Source organism: Leucopleurus acutus (genome assembly GCF_964270905.1).
Source record: "Leucopleurus acutus genome assembly, chromosome: 2".
NCBI lineage: Eukaryota > Metazoa > Chordata > Mammalia > Artiodactyla > Delphinidae > Leucopleurus > Leucopleurus acutus.
In genome coordinates, this window is record NC_139143.1 from 5,230,864 (window position 1) to 5,247,917 (window position 17,054).

The following is a 17,054-nucleotide window of genomic DNA, read 5'->3' on the forward strand; positions in this document are numbered from 1 at the left end:
CATGGGATATAAATGAGATCTTCCTTAATAAAGAATCAAAGGTGGGCTTCCCTGGTGGCGCAGTGGTTGAGAGTCTGCCGGCCGATGCAGGGGACGCAGGTTCGTGCCCCGGTCCGGGAAGATCCCACATGCCACGGAGCGGCTGGGCCCGTGAGCCATGGCCGCTGAGCCTGCGCGTCTGGAGCCTGTGCTCCACAGCAAGAGAAGCCACACAGTGAGAGGCCCGCGTACAGCAAAAAAAAAAAAAAAAAAAAAAAAAAAGAATCAAGGGTCTGCTTTATAAACCCATCTCATCCTGTGGTTGCCTTATGCGTAGTCTATAGTTTCAGGCAATGATTTTGCCTGCTGGCTGATTGGCAAACAGAGGGAGACTCAAATGTATTTTCTGGAGCAGCAGTTCTCAAAGTTCAGTGTGTGTAAGAACCACTGGCAGTATTTTTTTAGAAAATGGATTCCTGGGGCTGTACTCTGAAGATTACCACTCAGCAGGTCTAGGTTGGGGCCCCGAAAACAGGCTTCTTTTTCAGGTGCCTGGGGAGGGACGGTGGGAAAGATGTGATGCTCTGATCACCCTCTGAGAATGTTTTCGTAGAGTAGGGCTATGTTTCAAATAATAGTAGAAGGCTACGTGCTCTGTGTGGCGGCAGAATAGAATTAAATTTAATTATTTTAATGAATACCACTTATTCTCCTAACATTGTTCGTACTTCAGACTCTGTGGCGAACGTATCAGATACTTTCCCTGTAACTTACACAGTTGTCTCTGGCTTGTGCAGAGGAACCTCACGGAGTACTTTGTGGCTGTGGACGCGAACAACATGCTGCAGCTCTACGCCAGCATGCTGCATGAGAGGCGCATCATCATCACCTCCGGCAAACTCAGCACCGTGAGTATCTCACACTCCCCTCCGCGCGGAAAGACCTGCAGCCCACGCAGAGGCAGAAATGCTCTGCGTGTGCTTACGAGACAATATCTACATACCCTTTTGATATATGGTTTTAATCTGGCTCTTGGAGTACAAAGGTCTGATTTATGGAAGGCCTTCGCGGGTGCATTAAGTCAGGTTAATTATTTTTTCTTATCAGAAGATGAGAGGTTTTTTTTTTCTTTTTTCTTTTTAACTCTCCAGAGTTCATTTTAGTGCCTTCTACCATCTAACGAATTCTTAAGAGCTATTATGAGATCTTTATTATTCACTTGAGGCTTTTTCCATTGGAGCTACTTGAAAGAAATCAAGGGGCCATGATAATAGCTGCTATCCTAACCTGGTAATAGGTAGATTCATCTTTGTTGCCAAGTAGTGGTTTGGGAGTGGGTTCTATAATAGTTCTGATTTGGAGGAGCTCTTCAGACTGATAATAACTTAAAAGTCAAAATAGCGTTTTTTTTAAATCACAGGTTTTATGCTACTCACTGAAATGTTTTTCTGGAAGGTCTTCATTACTGTGGTAAAGGCGGGGAGAATAGAGTTTTCTTGGGTCATAGAAAAACATTCAGAAGTATTTTGCTAGATTTTCTAATTTTTTTTCACTTTGAGCATTAATATTTTAATATTTTTGACCTAAAAAATTTTAATATAAATGTAAATATAGTTTTGAGTAATGTATGAGATATTTATTAAAAACATTATTTAATATTTCATGAATTAGCTTCCTTGAAATTTGGCTAACTGATAAAAATAATACCTATGTTTTGTTCTCTGATAGTAGAAATAAAAACCTTATTCTGCAAAGTTTTAGTATTTTAGAGCAGAAGGAGCTTCAGGATTTCTCTAGGGCATCTCTTTAGGGTGTAACAATGAGAAAGGTGTTGATATTTTCAGAGAAAGGTTAAATGGCTACCCCAAGGCCAACTAAGATAGTTGGAGACAGGTAATGTGAAACTGGGTCTCCTGATGCTAATTTTGGGTTATTTGCATTACTCTAGAGTTGAAAAAATACAGTCTTGAGATTTTGAAGTGCAATAATGATATGCCCACTTTTCAAAAAAAATTGAAAATACATTATTTTACACATTGAAAAACAAGTTATATGCATTTGAAGGAGTAAGTGTGGAGAAATGATGTAGTTCAATCAGAGAATAAGTGCTAGTCGGTGATGCAGGTAATTATTTGCGTTTTCTTAAAGTGATGTTAAGAAATTCAATCTGAATTATTTGGTACTTTTTATATATGTGCTTTTCTGCTGTGCTTAACTTACCGTTGAGGTAAAATCATTCTTATTTATCCTCCCCTTCTCTTCCTCCTCATCACATTTTTTTTTAACTACATTATTTTTGGTTACACTGACATTTCCTGCATTTATTTATTAATTTATTTCTTTTTTAGCTACGCCACACAGCTTATCCTCATCACTTTTTTAAGCCAGTTTTTTCAAGATTATAAAGAATATTTCTATATGGATGTTGTCCTGAAGCTATCCTGGAGACCTAGGAGCTAAATTCCTATCAAGATTAATTCATGTAACATATTTATTATGCACCTACTATGTGCTTGCCACTTTCTAGGCACTGAGGATTGAGCAGTAAGCAAAGCAAAGTCCAAACACTCTTGGAGCTTATGTCCAACTGATAGAGAAGATGAAGACATGAATGAAGCAATAGCTGTTATGTCATATGGTGCTGAGTACCAAGAGATAAGGGAGAAAGTGAGTGTGAATGTGGGGTGAAAGGTCAGGGGCAGATTTCAGTTTTGTGTAGGGAGGTCAGGGAAGCCTTCTCTCATGAGGTGGTGTTTGAGCAGAGGTCCGAAGGAAGTGTGGGCGTGAGCGTGTAAGCTGGTCTGTGTAGGGAAACATTAGAAATAAATCTGATGGAAAGCAGTATGGAGGTTCCTCAAAATACTAAAAATAGAACTACCATGTGGTCCAGCAATTCCACTTCTGGGTTTTTATCCAAAGAAAACAAAAACACCAATTCAGAAAGATATCTGCAACCCCATGTTCATTGCAGCCTTATTCACAATAACCAAGATATGGAAGCAGCTTAAGTGCCCATCATAGACGAATGAATAAAGAAGATGTGGTGCATATATACAATGGAATATTAGCCACAGAAAGGAATAAAATCTTGCCATTTGTAATAACATGGATGGACCTTGAGGGCATGATGCTAAGTGAAATAAGTCAGACTGAGAAAGACAAATACCATATGATCTCACTTATATGTGGAATCTAAGAAAACAAAGCAAACAAAACAGAAACAGACTTATAGATACAGAGAGCAAACAGGTGGTTGCCAGAGGTGGAGGTGGGGTGGGAGGATGGGCAAAACAGGTGAAGGGGGCTGAGGCACCGACTTCCAGTGAGAAAATAAATAAGTCACAGGAATGTAATGTACAGCAGGGGGAACATACTGAATAATATTGCCGTAACTCTGACGACAGATGGTAACTGGACTTAATAATGCTGATTGTTTCGTAATGTATAAAAATCCCAAATCACTGTATTTACACCTGAGAATAATATAATATTTCAAGTCAATTATACTTCAATTAAAAAAGGAAAGAAATCTGAATATATGTAAATATTTTGTAAAAACATTTTTTGGTAGGTATTGTAAAATGTTGGTGTTTCTTTTTGTTGTAATTTGTAAACACCTCTTAATGGCTAGGTAACCTCTCTTCCACTCAGTTTCTTCACATTTAAACTGGGAACATGGGAGTGATACTAGTTTTAATCTCATAGGGTTGCTTTAAAGATTAAGGATATGTGTACATGCACACACACATGTGTATATATGAAGTGCTTAGAATTTTATCTGCATAAGATTAAGTGATTATCAGCTATAAATTTATAATAATCTAGATCTGAAGTTTAGAGTAAAAATGAACATGCCTACCCTTTAACTTTGTTTGAATTAGAAAATAAATGATTTTAATAAAGGCTTGGTATTAGTCAGGGAGTTGTTTCTTTTTTTTTTTTGCATGAACCTGTGTCCCCTGGATCGGCAGGCGGACTCTCAACCACTGCGCCACCAGGGAAGCCCCCAGGGAGTTGTTTCTTATATTTGAGGTCAACGTAATAGCAGTTGTTTATGAAAGTTCCTGAAAACTTGGTGGTGATGTCACCTCTCAGTTAACAGCTTTGTTTTGGTTCACCATCTGGGGCAGTAGGACTGATAAAAGAAACATAATTCAAGTTTGCTGTCATGATCTCCTCACCCCCCTTCTGTAGGGGAAGCTGCTTCACTTGAATCTAGCTTGAAAAATTCATGTATATACACACATGCGTGCTATAAATTCCACGCCCAGTAATGTTTAAGGTCAAAGACTAGTACCATAACATAAATTAGAAGTAAATATTTTTTAGAAAGCGCTTAGTGGAACCTCTGAAACGACCAAGGAAGGAATAGTTAACGTATCAATGAATTGAGGTTAAGACTGCTGCCAGTGAAGCTTTTTACATCCTTACAGGATTTTATGTACCACAAAGACTATAATGTACTTAAAATTAATGCAAGAAATTGTGTTTTACCCGGTTTTCACTTTTTAATCTATGGCCAAATTTTTAATTATTGGAAGAGCATGTATAAGTTCCTCACATTTATAATTTTGTTATAGTTTTGGGAACTTTGGATTTATACTTTGATGTGGTCATAATTTTATTAGAATCATATCTGTCAACTGTATAGCTAGCCGGGGGTTTTACTGGTGATACCCTGACAGATAATGAGCTACCCGAGTGTTCCTTCCTCAGGTATTGTGTGTAGTTAAAATTATAATTTGTAATTATCTTTATAGCGATAAACTTTAAAATAAAAAAGTTTTGAGCTGTGTTAGCAAAAGTATCAAGAGTATTGTTACGTTTTAAAATTTTTTGTGGGTTTTTCCTCCTTATAGTAAAATGTATTTTGTTAGGACTCACTATTATATTTTTCCGTGTTTTGAGTTGAATGAATTGGAATGTCATCGGTTTTGTGTTTATCCTACTGATGTGTACATTATCCGGTACACACGGAAGGGTTCCTGGTAATCCTGAACAAGAATGTTGATTTTGTACCTGCCGTAGGCAGGTCCTAGAGGTTTAAGCCCCAAGTGAATAGCAGACTAGCAGGACATCGGCCCAGAGTCTCATGTATTCAAAGCAAAGGAATAAATCATGATATTACAAGGGTGTATCAGTTGACTTTTTGCTGTTTTGTGACCAGAGGTAGGGAAGGATTGCTGTTTAAAGCCGTGTCATCGGCTCTCAAGTCAGTCAGGCACGAAGCCTTGTCAGGTGCTCTGTAATTGTCCCCCAGACGTTCTCTAGCTAGTCAGCTGGGGCCGTGCGTTTTGTTTCCAACACTCAGCTGGCCAGCGTCTGACAGGAGCTCTCGTCATCCTGTCAGTGATGTGTTAACTAGAGTGTATCTTTGTGGCCTGTGGAAGCAGGTACAAGAGATGCTCTCTTTAGAGCAGATGTCTGAGTGTTAGCTCCCATTTTGACCAATATTTAGTTGGTAGATATCACCCTCTTGGAGTCTGTAAGCACATTAGTTACAGAGATGTGATTGTGTAGTCCGTGTCCTGTCTGGACTGCTCAGAGCAAGCAGTGTGCTGTGAGTGCAGGAATTGTGCTAATACACTGTCGTCTCTTCCTTTGTTATAGTTGCCCCCAGGCATTTAAGCATATGCTTTTCTCCCCTTCTCTCATTAATACCATCAAGGGCCTATGCAAAAAGAAATCTTGTGATCCGCGGAAAATCAGCTATTAAAATGTAGATGTTATAGGTTGAGTTAGATTGAAGGGGAATCCGCAGGATTTTAACCTCTCCATCTGGATTTTACGTATTCTTGACTTGTCTCTTAGTAGTGCCACCTATCAGCATTTAATCTGAAACCGGCAGCACAGAGAATCTTTCTGGAGATTAAGAACTGAACAGTTGGTGCGAGAACAAAGATTACCCAGATCTACTCCCTGCTTCAGATTATTGCAGTGTATTTTTCCCCCTTATGATTTTAAAGCTGCAGCAGCGTGGTGCAGTTAAAAATTATTATCAAGACCTCTCAGGGAGAGAGAATCTAGGAACAATTTTTGGATTTTTAATTCTTCCCAAAGCCCATAGCAACCACTTACGTCAGCCGAAACTGCAGACAGTAACTCTACTTACCATTGTGTTATTTGACTTAGATACTGCTCTTCAGAACATTGCATTTTCATTCACTGCTAAGTGGATGTGGCTGGAGCATGGAAATGGGACTATTGAGGTTGGTCATGTGACACTTTGTGGGACGATTTGTGTGGAGGAAACGTCTAAGACGGGAAAAGCTGCTGGTGTTTGTATCTTCTAACTCTTGAGGTGATAAGAGCTGTTTTTCATAAAAACGAGCACAGTAAAGGTTAGAACCATGGTCGATATGTGTGTGTGTATGTGGGTGCAGTAAACTTAATCTTCTGAACTGTGGATATCAGAAAAGTTTTTAAAATATAATAAAATTTTCACTAATTATGGTATGAAATATGAAATGTTCATCTGATGCTGCAAATGCCAGGGTAGAAACATGTCTCTTTAACAAGTAAAAATGTGTCTCTTTGATTGCCTTTTTTGACACTAGTGTCTTTAAATAATAATAATTATGACAACAGTAAAGTTTTCTTTGTAAATTCTGAAGTTGATAAATTAGAGGATAATTTCCATATAGGCCTTTGTCTTAAAAAAAAAAAGATTTGTATTCAGCTGTTTTCTACTAGAAATTTTTAATTCTTAAAAAAGTCTATGCCAAAATTGTAATTCCTTGGGGGAAAAGTTATCAATACATCTTAAACTCTTTCAGCTTCATGAATTTCTCTTGCTATATTGACTCTTGTCCAATCTGTACAGGAACTTGGTTTGCTATCTTTTGGCCTTCACGTAGTCCTAAGGAGAAAACATGCTCCTTTCTTCCCATGGCAGGTGGTTTCTTTGTTCATTCATTGAATCACTCCTCATCTATGGCTCACCTAACTCATGCCAGACAGTGTTCTACATACACAGGCAAGGAAACGAGGTCACAGCCTCTGTATCAGTCTGGGTCCAGTCAGGAGAGAGAAACTACAATCATCTGAACGATGCAAGTTGAATATAAAGAATTTAAGACTGTCATGTGGGGTCGGGGTAACAGGGAGGGGCTGCGGGAAGTGCCGGGAGCCGTGAAGAAGCTGGCATAGTAGGTATAAAGCAGCTACGAACCTGAGGGGAGCTGGGGATCTGTGCCCAGAGAGCCCACTGCTCCTCCGGGCTGTCTCGCCGGAGGCCCCCCGCCCCGCCGGAAGCCAGCTGAGGGGAGGGTGGCACCAAGGGAGGCTTCCGGCTGCCGGGCGCTGCTGACGGTGGCGCTTCACCCACCAGGTGAAGGAGAAGCCTCTGTGCCACAGCCGCCGCGCGCCGCGGGGGCCACAGGCACCCTGCCCGGAGCTGCCGAGGCGAGCCGGGGCCCCCGGCCCCTGCGGCCTGCAGGGCTGAGCTGCTGTCACACGGCAGCCTGGCAGCCACCCACCGTGCTTGGCGAGCTCCAAGGGGGACCGCCTGGTGAGTAGACTGGGGCCAGGACGTCAAACCCTGTCTTCCCGAAATGTCGCTTCATTGTCTTCTCCGGACAAAGCTTAGCATCGTGCCGGCTGCTAAAAGGAAAAGATATCGAAAGGGCACAGATTTATTTTCTCAGATCTGACAAAGAGGGGTAGACTTGAGGGTGAGCGGCAGTAAATCGGTAACTGGTACAGGCCACCCCTTTGGAGGCTCATCCTCCAGTGACACCCTCTAAATCACTTGCACTTCCTGAGCAACCGCAAAACAAAGCTCTGTGTCTGCCTAATGAGATGTAGCTGCAGTATAGACATTTTCACCCTTTCCCCCAAATGGGAAGCAGCACAGTGCCGAGAGTCATGTGTCCATCTCTTCAATTACAATTACATTTAATTTTCTGTTAACTACTAACAACATACATGTAAGATAAAGATGAGACAGAGAAGAAAAAGTGGTCAGCAGATAAAAATAAACATAGGAAAATTAAAAATACGGAAAGCTGCTACAGCCCTTGTTTATGTAACTGCTCATGAGACCATAATTGATATTTCTGACTTCCTTCTTTCATTACCTGTTCCATAGTCCCCTCACCTCAGCCAGAGCCTCAGCTGGTTGGATTTTTTTTTACCTGGTTTAATGATACAAACTTTCACTTCCAAAAGATCTGGATCCTCAATAGTTCTGTTTTTTGTTTTTGATTGCCGTCGTTTCCCGTTAACATTTACTACCAGGCATGGAAGTACCAAGATGCATCCCAGAGAATTCCATGGTTCCAGACATAGTCCTGCCTGCCTGTTGTGTAAAAACAACCCGACTTACTTCTGGTTATTGAGATCAATCATTCCAGCCAGTAGATTAACCCCAGTTTTTAGCCTGTTGATTCAGTGGCCAGGTGGCAGTCACATCTTCTGGTTCAAGTGGAAGCATTCCACTGTTGGGAGGTCAGATCCCCAAGCCAAAAGCACTCTGCATGGCTGGGGCAGGAATTGGAATTTCTGCAAGTGGACTGTTAAGAGTGATGATGAGAGGGCCAACCCCACTCCTACCCCTTGACCCCCGGTCCCATGGATTCTGGCTTTGGGAGAAACAGCGCCGCAAAACGGTTTCTGACTCAAAGCATATCCTGCATCATGTTAAACAGAGCCCCACCCTTTAAGGGTGTTCTTTCCCAACTGGCGTCATAACTGAGTCGTCCGTGAGCCATTCCACCTTTTGATTAGGCCAGCAGCTTCTAGGTTATAAGTGTAGGCCAGAGTAGCTGAGTTCATGGACATGAGCCTCTTGCTCTACTTTGCTGTTACATGAATACCTTGATGAGATTCAGTGCTTTATGGAGTGCCGTGCTGACAGGTATGTTGTTCTGTGAGTCTGATGGTGGTGGTGCTGGCAGAAGGATTATGGCAGAGAAGACGAGTCCTTACCCAGAATATTTATTCCAGTGAGGGTGAACCTAATCAAGCCTCCTTCTTGATGGAAGAGGTTCAGTGTAATTAACCTGCCACCAGGTAGTTTACCTGATTGCCATGGGAGATGTCTCCCTAGACACGTTCTGCTACAGAACCACCTGAAGAAGGTGCCAGGTGTTACTGCTGGGTACTACTGACCAGTGCCCTACAAGAGCCAGGCCCCGGAGATGCACAGGCCCTGCAGGAGCCTGCCCCAGAGCACACGGAACCAGGAAGCCACAGTCCCATCCTCCTGCAGTGCGTCTCCTGTGTCCTCTGCGGACAGAGCTCACTCTGTCCTCCGTCTGGTAAATACTTCAAGGGCCCAGATCCATTGTCGCAGATGGGTAGCAGAGAGTGAACTTGGATCTGAGAGGCATAACTTGAAGGCACAGCTTCCATGAATCTCATATTTTGTTGTGATTTACTATGATAAAATAGTGTAATGGAAAGAGTCAAAACTAGTTAACCACTTGAGAAGAAAAACACAGATCTTTATTTTGAAGGAGATATTTGACACTGGTAGAGTTTTCCAAACATGGAGTATAAGGGTATTTATTTATTTGGTATCGATAAATATTATTATTTGCCAGGTAGTGGGAATTTCAAAGTTATTAACTTATGATTCTCTAGAATCGTAATAAATAATAAATTATATAGTGTCAATCAAGGCCAGTCAGTGTGACTAGAACTCTGATGTGGGAAATATAGGAGGGAAGGTGGTAGATTAAAGAGTTGACCTCAATATTACGCCTGGTTCTTGGAAGGAGTTTGTGATTTGTCTAGGAAATAGATACTTGTGTGTGTGTGTATGTGTGCGCAAATAGAATGACACAGAGAAGTCATGCTACAAGATGTAGTTGGAGAGATAGCAGTGGCCAGATTGTGAAGAACCATGTTTGTTAAATGAAGGGGTTTGGATTTTATCCAACAGATTGTGGGGAGGCAAATGAGGGACATGCTGTGACCAGTTTTGTTTTGGGGAAGAGAAGCTGGTGGCATTAGAAAAAATAAAGTAGGAAAACTCTGACAGCTGTCTTGTTAAAAGGCAGTCACAGTAAGTAGAAAAAGAGGCGACCAGCTCCTGAGCTAACAGTGACCATGAAAGGTAGATGGAGTTGGGTTTTAGAAACATGGCTAATAAGGAAATGTCTGTTGGATGTAGAGTCTGCTTGAAAGTAGGTAAAGAAGAGGGAGAAGTTTACAATGACACACAAAGGACAAATATTCATCAGCTATTTCCTTAGTGTCTGATATATAATGGGGACAGAGCCTGATGTCATTTGCTACTAGTAAATTGTAACTCTGTAAAGTGTGTGTGTGTGTTTATGTATAGATGTATATATTTACAAGTGTTTGATATGCCTGCTAAATATACATATGTGTACGTTAAGTATATATGGGAATATTATATACAATTTTAATGATACAGCATATGATATATATGTACAATTATTCATTCTCATTTAAATACCTGTAATTTACAAATAGTTCACGTGTAAGGATTCAGAAGTCCTTTGGGGCTGCTTGCGGTTGTCTCTTTCAGTGGCTGGTGGTTTGCCATTAGTTTTGTTCCTGGTGAGAGGTATTTTAAGTTACGATTTTCAGAGATGCCTACTATTTAAAACAGTGCGTTCAGTCCATTAGACTTTTTTTATTGGTTATTTGGAATGTGTCCCCAAATGTGGTAGTAGTGTGTTTATATCAATAATATCTTCTAAAATTAGAGATTTGTTTTTCAGTTCCTGACTACTCACCTGAAAAATTGGATGACTTCATATAAGCCATTTTTTCCTTTTATCCTGAAGTTTATTATATAAAAAATGAAAGAATTGAACAAGAATGATTTCTAAGGTTCTTCCTAATTGTTAAATTTAGTGATTCTTTAACTGTACTGTTTATTTCTTAAATAAATGCCTTATTTTAAAATATATGGTTTTTATAGAATTCACACGAACGGTCCTCTAGAATCCAGGGTCTAGAAGTCTGTGTGGAGAGAAGATAGATACATTTTAGCTGTGTTACAGTGTCAGACGCCTGAAAGTTGTGGAAAACTAGACGGGCCTCTTCTCCAGGAAAAGCTAAACTGCTACAGAATTGGCTTGAAGACGTGAACTAGAGACCAGTAAATTTAGTGATGGGGAAAGTCATGGGCGGGGAGAGTGTTTGAAGGCGTTGACATTTATGTGCAGTGTGGCAGCTACAGGAGTTCAGAATTGAGGTGGGGTCGGTATGACAGGCATGGTGCCTGTTGAGGCTCACTAGAGCGAAAGCTCCTTGAGGGCAGAGGCTTTGTCTCCTCGGCTGATTATTCTGTCCCCAGCACCAGCAGCGGTGCCTGACACATGTTTGGTGTCCCACATCTAGTTGTGTGATCTTGGGCAGGTTGGTTCAACTTTGCCTTGGTTTCCCCATGTGTCAAATGAGTGAAAGAGTGAGTACATGGAGAAGCAAGCAAGCAAGAAAACATTAGAATTGTTTGGCTCGGAAGAGCTAATTAACCAGTGACCAACCGTGAGATGAGCAGAACTTTCCAAGGGACTTGGATATGATGCAGAGAGGTCAGGATGAAGTTTAGTAATGAAGCAGCAGCATTTATCATCCTAAAGGGATGGAGAAAGAGAATGAAATATAAGATGATACTTTAGTATAAAAAAGTATTGAAAAAGAAAAATGTACAGCCAAATACTGTCTTTTTTCATGATATAAAATGGCTATTTCTGTAAACATTTTTTTACAACTATCACTTAATTTGAGTGTCAGAATTTTGCTCAAGTAAGAATATCTTATAGTGGGGATAGCTTTGTAGTTTTCAAATACTGTGCTGCTACCCTTTTTGTCCTCAACTTTTAAACGTGAATGTAAATTAAATGTGTTGAAACAGATAGTTTTTTTATGCTTTCCACTGAAATTTTTTTCATTCCACAAGGAAATTTATCACGTTCATATCTGCAGCAGTTTATTCTGTGTACCTTTAGGTATTTATAGCGCTTACATTTCTGAAGTAAACATTGATTCAGTTAAAAATCAAATGAAGTCTCTAATCAATATTTCTTGGATTTTGTGCATAACTACATTCTTAGGGGACATAAATCTGCCCCTCAGTAATTCATATAGAACTTTAGTTGAAGGCAGTGGGACTCCTACATTAAAATGAGGCAGAATCTGGCTAAGAGATACACAGAGACTAGAACAACAGGAGTGGCGGTGCGTCAGGATGAGATCTTTACTTGTAAAGCGTGTGAATTAGAATCGTGCTGTTTTCCGTCGTGGTCCTCACACTCGATAGATCGTTTTCCTGTCGTCTCCTTGGAAATCTGATAATGTGGTTTTATTCTTCTCAAAATAGATGTCTACTGAATTGCTTAAAACATTGCTTAGTTGTATTAGCAGGCTGATCTCCTCAGTAAATATATAGTTTAAGAACAAGGTATAAGTGAGATTCCATATCACAAAGGGAAAGAACTTTGGTTTGGCTTCCAACTAAATATACTCGCAGATGCAGATCGAGATGATAACTGGTAGAATTTTTATCAAGTATCTTATCTTTGTAACATTTTTCAGAGAATCTGCTCTCCTGGTTTCCTGCTGAAGGCGCAGACTGTGATGCCTGGGAAAGTTTTGTAAATTGCATCTCTATCCTAGATCCTGAATTTTTCATTTAAAGGTCAACTGTTCTGGTCTGTCTGTTCAGTCAGAGGCTCATTCTCCACTATATAATTAGGATAAAATATTTTCAGCCAGTATATATTATTCAAAGCCTTACAATGAATGAGAATTTTGAATCTTTTCATATCAAAAGGCAGGTTAATATACTGGTTATTGTACTCTGGAGCCTGCTGGCGTTGGTCTCCTGGATTTGCCACTTGCCAGTTGTGTGATCTCAGGCAATTGGTGTAACTTTGCCACAGTGTCCTGATCTGTAAAATGGGAGCAGTGATAATACTGCCTGTTTCATAAGGTTGTTGTGGCATTAAATCTGAGTATGTCAAGTGCTGAGAATAGTGCCTGGCACAGAGCTAGCATCCTATAAACGTTTGCTCTCGTAACTGTTGTCAGTGAGAGCAGCTCCCTTAGACCTGTGGCCAGAACGGGAAGCTCTAGGTGCCTTTATTCCGCCACTAAGCTCACTGTTGCCAACCTTTGTTGTCAGGTTTCTCCCTCTGATTTCACAGGCCCCAGTTCTTGTCTCTTTCACATGGTTTTCATATGTACTTATTTTACAGTTGTACTATATGGGAAATAAATATCCCAGTGATTTTATTTTGTGTTAGTCAACACTTTGGGTCTGAATCAGTTCAATATATTGAGTGTGCTCTGTGAAATTATATGTGCGTTTAAATATTCCTATGCCATTTAACGAAGATTTTTTTTCTTTAACCTTTATTTGGTACATTTTTTGCTTTATTTAGTACACTTCATTTTTATTCAATGATAGCAATGTATAAGTCCTTCAGTTTCAAGGATGTTATGCCAGGAACATGTTCTAACCCAAACACCGAATCTTCTTCTCTCCTCTCCCCTGCTTTCATGAAGAACAGCTTATGTGGTGTTAGAAAAACAGCTGACAGAATGTCAGAAGAGCGCCGTGGGGTTCTAGCCCTATCATGAACCTATCATAGAATTTTGGGTAATTCTGATCCAAAGAAATATGATTAGCATTTCCCTTTAAGCTTAAAGATTCAATATTTCATAAATAACCTAAAAGTAAGAAGTTTTTCCTTCTTACTTGGCTTATAAATTGATCTCATTTCTTTTTTTTTAATTGACATGTAGTTGATTTATAATATTATACTAGTTTCAGGTGTACAACATAGTGATTCAGTATTTTTATAGACTATACTCCATCTGATCTCATTTCTTTATAGAACTTGATTCTGCAAAGCAAACTTCTAAAATATGTTGTTTATTTTCCTTAATTTGCAAAGTTCTGGAAATGTTCTAGGTAAATGATATGTTGTGACAGTTAGCACTGTGTTCAGAGGTGCGGACAGATCTTATCCAGAATGAAATCTGGCGTCTTTGCTGTGTCCCAGGAGGCTCTTCAGTTCCGACCTTGCTTCCTCTCTGACCTCAACTCCTGCTGTTCTCCCGTTTAATCTAATCAGCCGACCCCCTACTACTCCAAGAAGGTGCCAAGCCTGCTCCCACCTCAGGACTCCTGAATGCCCTTCTCCCCAAGTGCACCATAAGTGGCTCCCATATTTCAGTCAGGTCTCAGTGCAGATGTGGCCACATCAGAGTTTGTCCCTATGCTCCTGTCTAGAATAGCCCTTCTGCTCTTACCCTGCTTTAGGTTTCTTCATAAAATTTACCTCTGACATAATATGTGTTTCACTTGTTTATTGTTTGCTTTCCCCACTGATATGTAACTTGTTCTGTTCTGTGTCCCTATTGCTTAGTAGAGATTTATGATGGTACATGGCAGGTACTCAAAAACTCTGTTGAATTAAGCAAGTAAATTATTATAATGTCTCCAATTTCACAGTTACCTAATGTGCTTTAAAGCTTTTAGAGATTATGTTTAGATAGATTTAGAAGGTGGATCTGAATTATAGTCTAGTTAAAATGTTCTGTTAACCACCCGTATGGAAAAAACAATTCTTAATTATTACTAAAAATACAAAATGTTAGAATTGATCTGATCCAAGAGTAGAGAATGTTAGATCTCTCAGAGATGGGGTTTATAGATCATCTAGCATATATTTCTTATTTTAAAGATTGGGAAACTGGGATCTGGTTATATTTGCAGGCGTGCCAGAGTGGCACAGCCTCTTAGTGGCCAGTCCCTAACTTTTGTCCACGATGTACTTCATTGTTCTTACCTTATACAACTTGGATATAACTGTTTAATTTCCTAGGAAATTTATTTTTTCTTAATTGTATTTTTTTTTACTTACAACTTTACTATCTCCTCTACAAAGTATATGCTGTAATGGTATCTTCTCTATTTTTTAAATCACATAGTTATTACATGATGCTAGGTGTGTAAGGGAGATCTTCTTTGGTAGGTTTCTGTCTTCTTTGGAAATCTCCACTTGGATGTCTCATAGTTAACAGAATCAATATTTGTGAGAGCACATTCCTTACAGTCCCGCCTGAACCTGACACTTTTGTTATATTTCTTTAAATAATTCGTCCTGGTCGCTTAGGCTAGAAACTGAGGTTTGGGGCCGGGCAGGGATGTGGGATGGGTAGTATTTTTACCTCTCCCTGTCACTGATCCCCTGCATCTAAGAAGCTAACGAATCCTGTAGAGCTTCCTTCTTTCCTGGTAGATCTTGATCAGCTGGCATGACCCTCTGCTGAATGCTGGCCTTTGCAGAAAGTTTGTGACTTTGCTTCTCGTTGCAGAAATCATCCTCTAAGAAACCAGTCAAATTCATCAGATGATATTGTGCCTTATTAGTGAGAAATTCATAACTTCACTTAAGGATAACCATTAAGGGCATAGGGAAACAGCTGTAGCATTTAATAGAGTGCTTTGGACTCTGGGTGTGCCTAGTAAAATAAGTTACTATTATTATCATTCCTCATTTTGAGAATGCATTTTTTTCCCTCTTGTTACACTGTTATTTTCTCAACAATAAAAAAGAATACTTTCCTTTTTAAAACGGTTTTAAATGAGCTCTTTTAAAAGCCATCTATCTGCAGATGGAGAAATTGAGTAAATTAACTGCCTTTCACAGCTACATAAGTGCTTTTAGCCCATCAAGTTACACTGAAACATTTAAAGTTACCTCATTTACAACCAGCGAGCACATGCAAGCTCTCTAAGAATTGACACAACTGAGATCAACCCCATTTTCATTTCCCTCTAGTTCAGATATGTGAGAGAAATAAATCTGGTCCGTAATTGTTACATAGAAGTATCTGAATGCCTCCTAGTGGTATACTGTATGCTCTAATTAAGGAATTTTAAAAATAATATTTATTGAAGGAATAGTATCGATAAAATATTAAAACTTCGAAGTGCAAAGTAGTAAAATCCTTTAATGATAGCATTCTAAATGGAACAAATAAATTTTTTTGCCGTATAAAATTAATTAAAAATCTTAACTGGAAAAGAAATATAATACATGTGACGAAGATGAAAATACTTTTAGTCAAAATTTTTATGTTTTTGGTTCAGATTAGATTATTTTAACTTTTAAAAAATCTAGTGGAACTATTTTGCACTTAAATATAGACAAATGTTGCTGTTAAGATTGAGTTACTTTGTTTACATTTATCCTTTTAAATTAATTTGATTACTATGTATAAATTTTAATTTCTTTGTATAATAAAATAGAAATAATGGTTTATAGAAATTTTGTGGTGCATTTTCAGATGGTTTTGTTTTTAAATTCTGATTTTCAAGTTAAATAAAATGACTTATTCAGTAAATGTCTTGAAAATGCAGACTATAGCAAAACTTTAAAATGAAGAATGCTGATTTAATTATTGCTTTAAATGCTAAAGAAATGACTCAACACATACAGAAATATAATTTAAAATGTAAACGAAGTCAGAGAAAGAATTCTGATGAGGGTCAGTAGGAGGGAGGGAAAAAAAAAGCGATATCCCTTTGCTAAGCATTAAAAAATATTTAATTAGCCGCTTGCCAAAACAAAACAATTAAAATGGCAATTACCTTTAAAATAGCATCAGTGTATTTGCAGCTGTTGTGATATAAAGCTAGGAAACACGATGTTAATCTGAAATGAACAGTTTAAATATGAAATTATGATATCCTTGGCTTCCTGTGGTACAGCTGTCAAGCTTGGGCAGCTCGCTGGTCAATAGTGACATTCTCCGTGTCAGTGAGCAGAGTCTCCTGATACCGTCACCCGCGGTTCACACGTTGCTGAAGCTCCAACTGTCGAACGTTGAGTCCCCTGGTGATACTGCAGCTTCCAGACTCTCCTGACTGGCTCATGTTTCATTCTTTGGCAATTTGCCCTAATGATATCCCCCAGGAGCTTTCAGCCTCTCCTCCTTCCCATATTGCATCGTGGTGTATTAATCTGAGTGAGTGCAACCTGGGCGGCACACACTGTAATTTCCTACGGTTCCTTCTAAGATGCTCGCCTAATTTTTCAGGTTTCCTTTTATATGTTCTAAGTTTTGCCCCCAAACACTAT

The 17,054-nt window shown here is 39.4% G+C and overlaps 1 protein-coding gene across 3 annotated transcripts in view; it reads left to right on the forward strand.

Annotated features, from left to right (window-relative positions):
* DENND1B (DENN domain containing 1B) overlaps nt 1–17,054 on the forward strand; it is a 250,682-nt gene that overhangs the window by 121,753 nt on the left and 111,875 nt on the right. For all 3 annotated transcript variants that reach the window (XM_082833223.1, XM_082833224.1, XM_082833225.1), the window contains one exon: nt 777–887. In XM_082833223.1, the coding sequence (XP_082689349.1) occupies nt 777–887 (111 nt within the window). The remainder of the gene's footprint in view (nt 1–776; nt 888–17,054) is intronic.